A 13,091-nucleotide genomic window follows, 5' to 3' on the forward strand; every position below is an offset into this window, starting at 1 on the left:
TCCATCATAAGTAGACTGTGTGTTATTCCATTAGGTTCAATACCATCTTTATACTGTGCCACCACCGGTCAGCCCTCATGTCAGCAAGCTTGGATTATACACAGATAAACTGAAATATGAAAAACCTAATTGAATTTTACGAACTGCAAATCACACATAAAATTTTATACCAACTTTGAACAATTTAAAAATTCGTAAAGCTCCATACTGAGCCGGGTAAATATAACAATTTATATTACTTAATTTTCCATGCATGTCATATATAGATGTGATGCACATATAACACGGCATCAAACATATGCAATTAAATAAAACTGATGATACATTGAATTAATAAATCAATAATAAAGCAATAGCTGCGTTTACATGGTTGGTATATGGCATCTTTATAAGATTATATTTGTGTGTGTGTGTGTGTGTGTGTGTGTGTGTGTGTGTGTGTGTGTGTGTGTGTGTGTGTGTGTGTGTGTGTGTGTTTGTGAGTGTGTCAGAGAGAGAGAGTTTTGGATGCCTCAAGAAAGGAGTATGAGGCAGAGAGATGAGGTGGGAGATACACTGAGGAAGAGAGGGAGAGAGAGAGAGAGAGAGAGAGAGAGAGAGAGAGAGAGAGAGAGAGAGGGATACAGACTGTGTGGACTGGAGGAGTGTGCATCAGTGTGTTGGCGCTCAGACGGTTATTGCGCACACAGCAGGCTCAACTATAGCGGCGACTCCAAAGTGTGAACGCGTCCTATTTCTGAGCGTCACAGAGAGAGAGAGAGAGAGAGAGAGAGAGAGAGAGAGAGAGAGAGAGAAATAGAGAGAGAAAGCAGGGTGCTTTGGACCGCTGCGGTGAAAAACTTGCCTTTTTTCTTGTTTTCTCTTCTAAGTGATGCTCAGGATGCGGATCGGCTCCGAGGCTGTGTGAACTGCGAGCAGTTTAATGTGCTCTTTATCCATCTCTTGCAGAGGATTACTCCTTCCCCCAGCAGCGATGGGTAAGTCATTATGGTCTTTCCAATTTAGAGACAGTTTCTGCCTCTTGACGCTTCAGCTACAGTCAGATTCTCACTGGCAGATTTCTTAGTTCTTCAACTTAACGTCTAACATCTGAACAATAAGATGATCTGCTGATCTTCTTCATTTAAGCACCACTTTGCATTGCTCTATTCCCTCCACATGTGTCTCTGCGCCTGGCACCATACCATAAAAGTAGCAAACGCCAGACTCTGCCATCAATTCTTCATGAAGCAGATCTGGTGTCTCAGACGTCAGCCCCCGAGGTGCTCCTCACTACATTGTCTCCTGTTTGAAGAATGAATTTCTCACCTTTACTTATTTAAACGTCTCTGAGCACACATTTTCTAAAGCCGTGTCATCCCTTTGATTGCCTGTGCCCTGATTTATACCCCCAACAGGTTCGGTGATGTTGGACTGGAGGTTATCATGTCTTCTTCTGCAGGCAGCTGTGCTGCTGTTGCTCAGCAAGGGGGAGAGGATGTGCCCCTCGAGTTGTCGCTGTGAAGGAAAGATTGTTTATTGCGAGTCTGGCATCTTCCAAGACATCCCAGAAAACATCACCATGGGCTGCCAAGGTCTTTCTCTGCGTTACAACAATCTGCTGGTCCTGTTGCCGTACCAATTCGCCCACCTCAACCAGCTCATTTGGCTTTATTTGGACCACAACTCCATCAATGCAATAGACGCGTTAGCCTTTCATGGTGTGCGCAGGCTCAAGGAGCTGATCCTCAGCTCCAACAAAATAAGCCACCTGCACAATAAAACGTTCAGCGCCATACCAAACCTGCGAAATCTGGACTTATCCTACAATCAACTGCAGTTACTGCAACCAGGGCATTTTTATGGTCTGCGTAAGCTACAGAATCTTCACCTTCGATCCAATGGACTGAAACAGATCCTCATTCGATCATTTCTGGAATGTCGCAGTCTGGAGTTTCTAGACTTGGGTTATAATCGTTTGCGAAGCCTCACCCGTACAACGTTCTTAGGTCTGTTCAAGTTAAAAGAGCTTCATCTGGAGCACAACCAATTTTCCAGGATGAATGTCTTTATTTTCCCGCGCCTTACCAACCTCCAAGTTCTTTATTTGCAATGGAACCGTATACGATCCATCAATCAAGGCGTCCCCTGGACCTGGCATAAATTGCAGAAATTGGACCTGTCAGGAAATGAAATCCAAATCTTGGATCCAGCAGTTTTCCGGTGTATGCCAAACTTACAAATACTCAATCTGGAATCAAACAAGCTGAGTAGTGTGCCCGAGGAAGCTGTGGCAGCGTGGACCTCCCTGACCACCATCAGCCTGGCTGGTAACTCCTGGGACTGCAGCCCCGGCATCTGCCCTCTCATGGCATGGCTCAAAACCTTCAGAGACTCAAAAGATATCAGCATGATATGCAGTGGTCCCAAGTCTGTGCAGGGAGAAAGAGTCGTGGATGCACTGAGAAACCTCTCGACATGTGTGGACGTTTCAGGTGTGTTTACAACCACAGCTCTCATCATCCTGACTTCTGCCCAGGTTGTGAACGCCACAACTCACCCCTCTCCCTCTGGTGTTACAGATCTGACTCGTACTGAGTCACCGGCACAGAGATTAACTCCTTCACCTGTCCCTCATAGCTGGACGGCCAGAAAGACAACAGAGTCCACAACCACGAGGTCTACATCAAACATCCCCCCTGAGCCCCCGACATCATTTATCCCAGAGCTACAGTTTGAACATATGGCTTTCCACAAAATCATTGCAGGCAGCGTAGCCCTGTTCCTGTCAGTGTCATTGATCCTTCTGGTTATTTATGTCTCATGGAGGCGATACCCCAACACCATGAGGCAGCTGCAGCAGCACTCAGTCAACCATAAGCGCAGGAAAAAGGCCCGAAAGCAGGAGCAGGATCTTAACTCTCAGTTGCAAGAGTACTACCTGAGCTACCATTCAAACTCAGAGACTATGGACTCTTTGGTGAACGAGACAAGGCCTTGCACATGCACCATATCAGGATCCATAGAATGTGAGGTCTGAGCTCCCGGCTCCATTTTAGGAGACTAGAAGAGCAATTGCAAAGCAGAGGTTAATGTTTTTTTCCCACTGGATTAAGTGGTTTTATCTCTAATGTGAGATGATAGATTCTGCCGCGCTGAAGGAAATACATCGTACAACGTAATTATGTTCACAGAGAAGAAGACTGGAACGGAGAGATATAAAGTATTCGGAGAGAGCTAATTATCACCCTGACTGACACAGGAACAGTGGCGGGGTGAGCCAGGTTAGCTCTGTGCAATTTCATGTAGCAACTGGACCTCGGCTACAGTAGGAGTCAGCTCTGTAGAGAGAATGACCATATTCTTAGTCAACCTGTATTGCCATGAAAAAACAAAGCCACTTTTACTTGCTCGTTTTTCTTTCTTTCTTTTTTTTAGTATGTAGCTTGTGAAGCATTTAGGACTTATGTGTGCATCTTTGAGTGTATGTGTGTGTTATGGGGATCATCTGATGATCTCCTGGTTTACTGACTTCTGGTTAGATGAGTTACGGAGTTGCAGATACTGTTTGTTTGTTAAACCACTGTAGTGCAGCAATTAGAAGAAGCACTACCACAAAACACGAGGGAACCATCACAGAGAGGGGATCTTGTCCTGAGATCGTTTGCATGAATTCATTCTCCTTCCTCTCTTCCCTATAAAATGATCATTTGTTATTGACAGAGAAACAGGCGTTTTGATTCAGTGTGGTCTCACACGCCACACAAACCTACTATATTTAAAACTCATGAGTCTGATCTCAGGACTGATATTTGCCAAGCTGTAAAAATCTGTCAGGTCCAGCAAAGGCCTTGATGTGTGAAAAGCGATGCTCTTGATTTTTCATAAAATAACTTTTGTATTAATTATTTATTTCGTTATGATTATGCATTCTTTGTGTAAAGACATATTATGGATACTAGGCATTCTATGTGATGATGATTGTATAATTAAAGGAATCACTGACAATTGATGCCAAATTGTGTGTGTGATGAGGTGCATCACGTGTAGAAGAAGAAATCACTCCATATCCATGCATTGTTCCCCCTGATATTACACACTTCATTGGATTTGCTGCCGCATCTGAGGGAAGCTGACACATTTTCCATTATGTGTCTTGTTTTCTGGCTCCCTTCACTTCTGTCGTCTCCTGGCACTCCAGCTTCAACAGCGCTATCGATTGTATCTGTGTTACGCACCTCAAACTCAGGATAGGGGGAGGGCTCTATGTCAGTCCCAGAGACATAAGGTGTAGAAATTAGCTTTTTTTTTCTTTCAGTCCGCTTTTTGTCAGGGGCAGGTCCAGGGGTGGGTCCAGGGGGCTCTGGCCCCAGCTGAAATATGAAAACTGCACCTGTCCTGTGAGTATCATTTTTTGAAATAAACGAGTCACTTACCACCAATACTAACAATAAATATGACAATGTAATGAATTTCAATTTTCTAAGCTTTTTACCCTAATAATGAAGGGCCCGGTCACACATATGAGAATGTGGTCACCAAAGTTGAACTCCATGTGAAGCCATGCTGCAATTTGCCTCGCCACAGGAAGCAAATGTATTATTCTCCCCCTCGCCCTCACAGATAGGAAGTGAACAGAGGGGGAAGGTTCGCCAAGCTGAAAGATTGGCGTATGTGTGACCAGGCCGCAAGTAAATAGATAATGTGCTTGAACAAGGAACAGTTTTCAAATGTATTCAATGATGTGTGGATTTGCTCTAAGCTATAGACCTAACAGTAAACAGGGAATGACTTAAATGTGCACCTAACTGGATCAGGAACCTTACATAGGACATATAATTGGCCCCTCTGTGTAAATCTTGGCCCATTTATAGCAACTGATATAGAAAAATCCTAGACCCACCGCTGCTTTTAGTGCAAAGTAGACGATGCCTGTCTTCGCTTGTCAACGAGACAAAAAGAGTTTCCACTTCCTGAAACCAAAAACAGATTAGTAATCTGCTTTTATCTCGCCATGTAGTCTGTGTCAGTTTTGAAATATTGCTCTTGTGCAGTGAAAGTGAAGAAAGAATTGAGGTTATTGAGGGACAGTGGGTTTTATGGGTCAAGGCAGATATGTTATTAAGAAGATATCCCCCACCTTGGTGCGTCTCCCCCTGCTCCTTCCTTCCTCTTTCTGCCTCCTTTCTTTTTAGTCTACCCACTGTGAGGAGAGAAATTGCGCCAGGGGATACAATGTATTAAACCAGGTAGGTTTAGGCAGCGCCGGTGCTACCACGTAACAGCTGTCGTAACAGCGTGATTTTCCCTGTGTGAGTCCTGTTGAAAGCAATAATCCACCGATTAGTACAGTCTTTCATATACAGTAAACCACAGCTGTTTGCTGTTTGCTTCCGCTTGTTGTGAAGTAAACTGACACGTCTCATTATCACCCATTAACATGTTCACACATCTCCCGTGTAGTATAAAGTTTGTGACTAGTCAAAGGTTGTTCAGATACGGATTTATGATCTCCCACAACTCCTTTTCTGAACATGACTCAGGCGTTCTGTATCCTCCAGGCAGGCACAGAGGCACGCTGCCAACAGAATTTATATCCATATATTTAGTTTCCAGGACTAGCATACATGATGAATTTGTTTTCCAGGCTGACGGGAAAATCTGCGAGGCCCCGTATACGAAAACAGTAATACCAACACGACAAATGATTTGTTGATCTAATTTTGTCAGATATTGTAATTAGTGTTTGATTTGTCATATTGTGACTGATGAAAAGCAATTTGCCATGTTTTGAAATCTTTTGGTGTTGTGTAGCTAAGATGGAAAAAGAACTGCTGAGGTCGGCATCTTGCAGATCATTATTGAGGGTATTTGTTTGGATGAAAAATTGTGGGAGTGCACAATATTGACTGAGAACAACAATGCACAAATAGAATCAAACTCCACCAGTAAAATCAGGATAAAAAGAGAAAATCCCCAAAACGCAGTTTATGTGCTCAAGGAGGTGAAAAAGGGTTTTTTCATCTAATCAAGGCAGCTTACATAGGATACCACAGGGCACTCTGCAGATGAAAAACACAGAATCAGTGAAATCAAACCTGGAAACACCTCCTGTCAACACTCTCTGTGTGGGGTTACATGCTCAGCCCTCACTCGCAGGCACAACATTTTGGATTTACATTTCAAACTGTGGATCTTTTGTAAAGTCACATGTGAAACATTCTGTTGATCTTTTCCAAAGGTTACGCTAGAGATTTAAAAGGTAGATAACGGTTTGCAGCTTAGAGTTTTAATATCAATACTTTCAAAACATATTTTCTAATTATCTGCTGGCTTTACTTCCATTTAATGTTTGATTTGAAGCAATAACTTAACATCTGCTTTCTAGCTGAGAGGTAGATAAGAAAATTGGTACCATTCTAGTTGTTATTAAGCTGGAAACAGCAAACGTTTCCTCAGACAGAGCTGAGGAACCAAATCAGTGCAGCTGTACAACGAAATAATATTTGACCCCTTTAAAATACAAAAAAGGAGAAAATCCTTTATTGTATTTCAGATGCCACATCCCCCAGGACATTCAAAAACCTACTCAGAACTCATCTTATTATAAATGGCTATGACCAGATCTGATACAATCTTTCCTTGTCTTTGTCTCTGTCACTTTAATTATGTCCTTCTTCCTCAAATATGCAAAATCGTCCTTGGGTCCCTTGAAAAGAGCTATACAAATTTAAGTTCTTTTTTTATTATCAAAATCAATATGTGGCGGTCATTGTTGATATGATAGTGCATGACCACAAATAAATCAATGCATGGGAAACACAGAGAAGTGTAAAAAATACTTTGGGTTCATTGTAAAACTGCAGCGGGTCAGAGGATGTCAGCTGAGTAGGTTGTCGTGCATTTGCGTTCACACAACTAAAACAATGTGACCAATCGTGTCCAATACAGCTTCTGCAGTCTGAGTGATTAAATCTAAAAAATATCCTTGGTGCATCTTGGTTGCGTTCACATACTTAGATCTGTCTATTTGTAGTTGGATCGTCAGACAGGGGACTTTTCTACAGGTGGATTTGTCACCTTTGTACAGAGCAGGGGCAGCTTTTCTCCTTGTTTCCTGTCTTTGTGCTAAGCTAAGGCTCGGTTTTCTTTTTAAAACAATGTCTTCCAAAATGATCTCTGGCCACACAGGCATCTTAGCTCCATACCTGTAGTAATCCCCATCCATACTATCACATATGAAAACGCTTATGACTTAGTTAATACTACAAATGAGGAAGAGCAATGGTGAAAAGCAATCTGCGCTTGGTCCAACGACAAGGTTACTGACAGTAATTTACAGCTGGTGGTCGAGTTGTGAGCGATAAGACATAATAAGGAAACGAATGTGGATGCGAGCAGCTTCTCTGGAGAACTCTGGAGTAGTTCATAAGACAAGACAAGAGAAAATGTCCAGAAAATTGGGTGTGGACAAATAATGACAATAAAGAATGCAGCAGGAAATTGTCCGCCTAGACACTTTTATAACAACAGGAAAATGTCTGGAGCATTCAGGCGAAGGGTGGCAGGGTGGATCCCTGAAAACTTCGCTGCAGACAATCACGTTTTTGTTTACAGCACCAGTGCCTGGCCTTGTTGTCAAAATCTCATGAATCTTGTTGTCTCTCCAAGTTCATATCTTCATCTGCATCTTCTATGTGTACGACCTCTTTCATCTTGAGATATTTGTTTTAATATTGGGTCGCGTGTTCGATTTCCGAGGGAAGTGTATGTCTGAAAACAGCTATTTAGCAGATATGAGTGGTATTGAGCTTTTCATCCAATCTCAGCAAGGAACCGACTTTTCCAAAATGTTGAACAATTACCTTGAGCAAAGATTTATTTTGAAATAACTAACAAATCTGTTGTGCTCATGTTTGGTGAAGTTGTGTAAATGCTTTCAGCTCCTTTCCTCGAGCATATTTCATTACTGCGCTGCTTATTGCTTTTGTACTTACCAGTCTACCATTCACTGGAAGGGATTTCTTCAAGGATGATCGAGCCAGAGAGGTCTTAAATTGGACAAAATGAGCTCACCACACAGAAGACTGTCTTTCTTTCTATTCTCCTTCTTTCTTTCTTTCTTTCAACACCTAATGGCATCTACATCTACTCTCATACGCATTTAAGGATCCTACAGTAGCTTTAAGCTGGCTAGTCAAAATAATGAGTTCCAGGCTGTTAAATTCAAATGATTAACGTCAGCTCAAAATAGAGTCAGTGAAGTATGAAGGCATTCAAAGACGCTTGTCACAGTTTGGGGGGTAAAGAAAAGTAGTCTCCTGTCTCCTGGGCTCCAAAAACAGTATTTCTTTGTTTCTCCACCTTTTGTGCGCTGCATGTCACCTGTAAAACTCATCTGAATACTGATGTTGTACTAATACTCTCAGAGGAGAAAGAACTGAGCTTTTTTCTTCATGCCGTGGAGGTGGTGGTCTGAGAGACTCTTGTATGCTGCAGCAGTTTTCTGGGTAACATTGTTGTTCCTGTGAGATGACAGCAGAAGTTTTGGAGAGAATTTTGAAATAATTTCCATGAAAATGATTTTGTTCCATAATAGGTTCTGTCCCTTTTATCTTTCCAATTCATTACTCACTTGAAACTTGAACATTTACAGGGTGCTTAATGAGGAAGAAAGAATTTAGATTGATCCACATTTCGTCTTAAAGCAGAAGGAGGTGGAAACTCACATTCGTCAACAAATACATGCATTTTGTGATCTCGTATGGTCAGCGTCTGTATTCGTGATTGCATTATTAACAAGGTTTTTCACAATAAAATACCTTTCCAATACAGTAAAACCCTTTCAGCAATATTGCATTGAAGTGGGAAGGTTGTTCCAAACATCTGGTATAATTTATTACATTTTATGAGTGACTTTCTCCTGTGAGATAAGGGATCACAGAGCAGCTTTGGTTTAGGTCCACTTAACATCAGGAAATCATCTGAAGCATAAACTCAGTTAACAGCTTGACCTTTACAGCTGTGGTTTTACTTCCTTTTGACAAAATGTCTGCTACAGTTAGAGCCCAAAGTGATATTTATATAACGTGCAGCTACAGATTTAGAGCCTGGGTTAAATTATCTCGTCGCTAACACAGCCTGTACATGCAGACTCTATGATGTAACAGTAACATAGTGCTTCCTTTTGAGGTCTTACCACATTGTTTCATTGTTTCTTTGATTTATTTCCCTCGGATGCTTCAACAGCTCAGCCTCCCACACCAGGGAAATCAAGCAAAAGCCAACAACAATTAAATGTATAAGATTTATAAGCAGCACACCAAGCCATGTTGTTGTTTCCTGAGTAATAAAGCATCACTAAGGTACCTATAATAAAGACACTGTGGCAGTGTCCGCGGAGGATCCACTGTGGAGGTAAAAAAGGAAAGTCATTCAATTTCTGCGAGAAACCTCTGGTAGCTTCATACAGTAACGCACACGTGCACACACACACACACACACACACACACACACACACACACACACACACACACACACATACCCACACACACACACACACAACTCAAACTCTCCTTTCAAAAAGACAGTCTTGTGGTTTGACAGGTGCCTGTGTGACTGACAGACAAGCTGACTCACCAAAACTGGAACAAATAAATAACGACAATAAATAAATAATGTGAAATGTACACATCCTATCCAGATTATCTCTATTGACACTGTTGGTACTTAAATCAAGTGGAGCTGAAATAAAATGCAGCATGACCGAACATTTGGAAGCAGAATACATATTGAATTTGACTCCTGCAGGAACGCAATGAAATTGTGAAACCGTCAGTAAATAAATAAATAAATATATATATATATATGGACCTAAGTGCTGTGATTCCAACATGCTGCATGTAAGAGCGGAAGCACAAACACTGCCATTATAAACGGCTGTAAAATATTGCTCTTATTAAGTTTTTCCTGCTTAGGGCCTCGTTTTGACAGAAGTCCCTCAGGCTCGGCGCTGTGGGCTCCTCTGCTACTGCATGAATGATGGCAGAATTAGTGCAGCAGAGGCACACACTGCCATGGCACTCTGAAGCACCCCAATAAAGATAAAAAGTACCAAACCTTTATTACCACAGGGACCTCACATTGAAGGTTGTTAGAAGAAGAAAAGAAGTTACACAGGAATGAATGGGCGCTGGATTGCTGTTGGATCATTGAGGTCTCAGAGCCTTTAAGAACTTGCAGCTCACGGCAGCTGGGATTTTCACCCCACAGGACCCTGACTGATCCCTCTGTGGCACATTCTTCTTCAGATGTTTATAAAGTGGCGTTGAGTAATCTGTGCCATCCATTGACCTCCACTGGCAACCAAAGAGCTGTGACAACATCAGCGTTGGCCGGATGCAGATGACACCCTGGCATAAATAATAAAACCACATTTTCAGCAGAGCTCGTTTTTATAATTAGAGCGAAGATCCATCAGCAGAAGTGCATGAATATTATAATGGAAAGTAGTGTCATAATAATCCTGTTTTGTCATTTGACATTTTTTTGGCTTGAGACAAAAATCTCTTGGTCTCATGAATCCTTCTAGAATGAATCTTTCATTTTGGCCAGTGGGACGATAAAACTCTCACTTGTTGACAAATAATTTTTGTCAACAAACGGGACAATCTTTTGTATGATTGAGGTCCGAGGTGTGACAATCCAAACAGTCGCGATCATCTGTCATCACAACGGTTGTTATTACAGACCTGCCTCTTTGCTGCTGATTGAAATTGCCAGTACTTTTTTGTTTCCCCGGTTTTTGGCTGTAAGAGCTGAACCTTTAAATATGGATTTTTCAAAAGCTGCTTGTGAGGATGTGTCTTCTGGTGAGAGCTGCTGTGGTTTGATAACAGTGATTATGTATGTTTTCAATCAATCCAGAGTGAGAAATGCTGTTCATTCCATGCGTCAAATATACAATTGGCTTCAATTATATATTTACACCCAGTTAAAGAACACATTAATAATTTGAAATAGTTATTGCTCTATATTTTATTTATGAATGAGAGTTTGATGATAAAAGAGTAAAGATAGATCATCATCACTGTAATTTATTACTGTGGCAACAAAAGTGAAATAATTAAATAGTGGCTCACTGAGGAGAATTTATTTTTGGTGACACCAGTGCCCTGATTGCTTTTTCCCTGTTAGGTATCTATTGAATTATTTTCATTTGGATATAATTAGCATGATTTCCATTTTAATGTGTTATACAATATGTAAATATTTCTTATTAAAACATGGCTGTAATATTCATGCAGTCATCTCTATAATATTATCATAATTTGTGTAGTGATGTGCAGCGAGTGCAGGGAATTGCTTTGCCTGGTTACACTAGAAAAGACATTTAACATTTTAAACAGATTACTTATTTGAATCGAGACGTGCATACATGTAAAAATGCATGTATGCATGTGTGAGCAGTGTGTGAGTAGACCTTACCAACAGGCAGTGCGGATTCATTTGGTATTTGTTGAAATGTGTGAGTTTGACATGTTTGTGGCTCTGACCTCTATAGAACAACTCTGGAGTCTGAGAATTGCTGGGAGTTTTTTACACTTTGTTGTCTGTACATGACATCGAGTATGTGCATTCAAATTGTAAAACTAGCATACAAATAAATAAAAGATGCTCATCTAATAAATGCATTAATTAGTAGCTGCACTGAGCTGCATGCTTAAGAGTTTGATTTGAAGAAACGGCTGATGATTTTCTCTCACTTTGTTTATATCATCATTAAACCTGATGAATAAATAAATAAATCATGATAAAAATATTTATACATCATTTTAAAGAAGACTAAAAGTTTACAGCCAAGCCAACTGCTCTTTGATGCTGTATTTAGGAACAGCATTGCTTTTAGCTGAAGGCAAATGTCAGTGTGTATAATCTTTACCATGTTCATTATCTTAGTTTACTGTTAGTATAACAGCGTTTGCTGAGAGGCTGGTGGGGATGTAGACTTGCAGGTGTTTAGTCATGAATCTAAAAAAAACTTGCAAGTTAATATTTTAACAAAGATAAAGAACTTAATCCTGAGGGCGACATACTTGTCAGAGTCCAGGATTGCTTCGTTAGTATGTTTATTCGAAAACTACGTTTTTATTTGAAAACACGTTAATTCTGTTAATGAAACTAAAGTGAACTGAAAGTTTGGAAATAATAATGTTATTGGAAGCTTGTATTCTAATGCAAAATGCTAAATCCAGTGCTGATGTGCTTGAAACAATCTTTTGTGTTTTAACCCTCATGAAAAGGAATTGGTTACTCAGTTGTTGGTCTAATAAGAGCTAATGAGCTTATTGAAACCTGGTCCCATGTCCCTCCAGATTTCTATCTACCCATTGTCCTTCCTGTTGATGATCAGTTCGGGAGCAGTGTAATGAAAACAGCTTGAGTTTCCCACCCTGAGCGTAATGTCAGATCAAAATGACCAACATGTGAATGTGAGCTGGGTCTCAATAAAGGGGCTTCATCCTTCAGGGGCTGCATTTGAAGGCTGTCCCATTTCAAAGGCTCCTTGAAATGCAGCAGATGAATGTGTCTTTCCATCCGTAAGAAAGAAACGAAGGCTCCAATGAGTGGATCCATCCAAGTATCGCGCTCCAACCCAACCGAACAGCTTACTGCAGGCTACATGTTAAATTACCGAGGGGTATTAAAACTTTCTCGTCGTGTCCAACTTCAGCTCTGTTGCTAGGCAGACCGTGTCCTCCCAAGGATGCGGTCCCTGAATTGAGACGCAGCCACAGTCTATGGGGCTGCAAAGACTAACAGTCAGGGGATCACAAAAGTCAATTACAATTCATCCTGTAGCCAACAAACTGACATTACCACCCCGCACGACCATGATGCAAGCATGACTAAATAATTAACAGCTGGGCTCTGTAGATTCTACTTAACGTTACACTGGAGTAAAGAGTGCTTATTAGAAGCCGATTCTTGCAGCACATTTGGAACTCCATTGTGTATTTACAGCACAAGGACGGTGTGTGTGTCAAACAAAACAAAAGTGCCCATGTTTACTACAATGATGGAACATGTCACCAAGCAGCAGCAACCAACAG

The 13,091-nt window shown here is 41.1% G+C and overlaps 1 protein-coding gene across 1 annotated transcript; it reads left to right on the plus strand.

Annotated features, from left to right (window-relative positions):
- The first annotated feature begins 630 nt into the window (after nt 1-630).
- lrrtm4l2 (leucine rich repeat transmembrane neuronal 4 like 2) lies at nt 631-3,991 on the plus strand. The gene is made up of 2 exons (XM_035166376.2): nt 631-977; nt 1,398-3,991. Exons 1-2 carry the CDS (start codon nt 923-925, stop codon nt 3,017-3,019), a joined length of 1,677 nt encoding a protein of 558 aa, XP_035022267.1. The 5' UTR covers nt 631-922; the 3' UTR covers nt 3,020-3,991.
- Nucleotides 3,992-13,091: the final 9,100 nt, after the last annotated feature.

The sequence above is a fragment of the Hippoglossus stenolepis genome, chromosome 9 (genome assembly GCF_022539355.2).
Source record: "Hippoglossus stenolepis isolate QCI-W04-F060 chromosome 9, HSTE1.2, whole genome shotgun sequence".
NCBI lineage: Eukaryota > Metazoa > Chordata > Actinopteri > Pleuronectiformes > Pleuronectidae > Hippoglossus > Hippoglossus stenolepis.

Excerpts from the sequence above, each read along its gene's own strand:
- lrrtm4l2 (XM_035166376.2), top strand. The coding sequence starts at position 923 with ATGTGCTCTTTATCCATCTCTTGCAGAGGATTACTCCTTCCCCCAGCA. Across the intron at positions 978-1,397 it reads CCTTCCCCCAGCAGCGATGG|GTTCGGTGATGTTGGACTGG; the intron begins GTAAGTCATTAT and ends TACCCCCAACAG.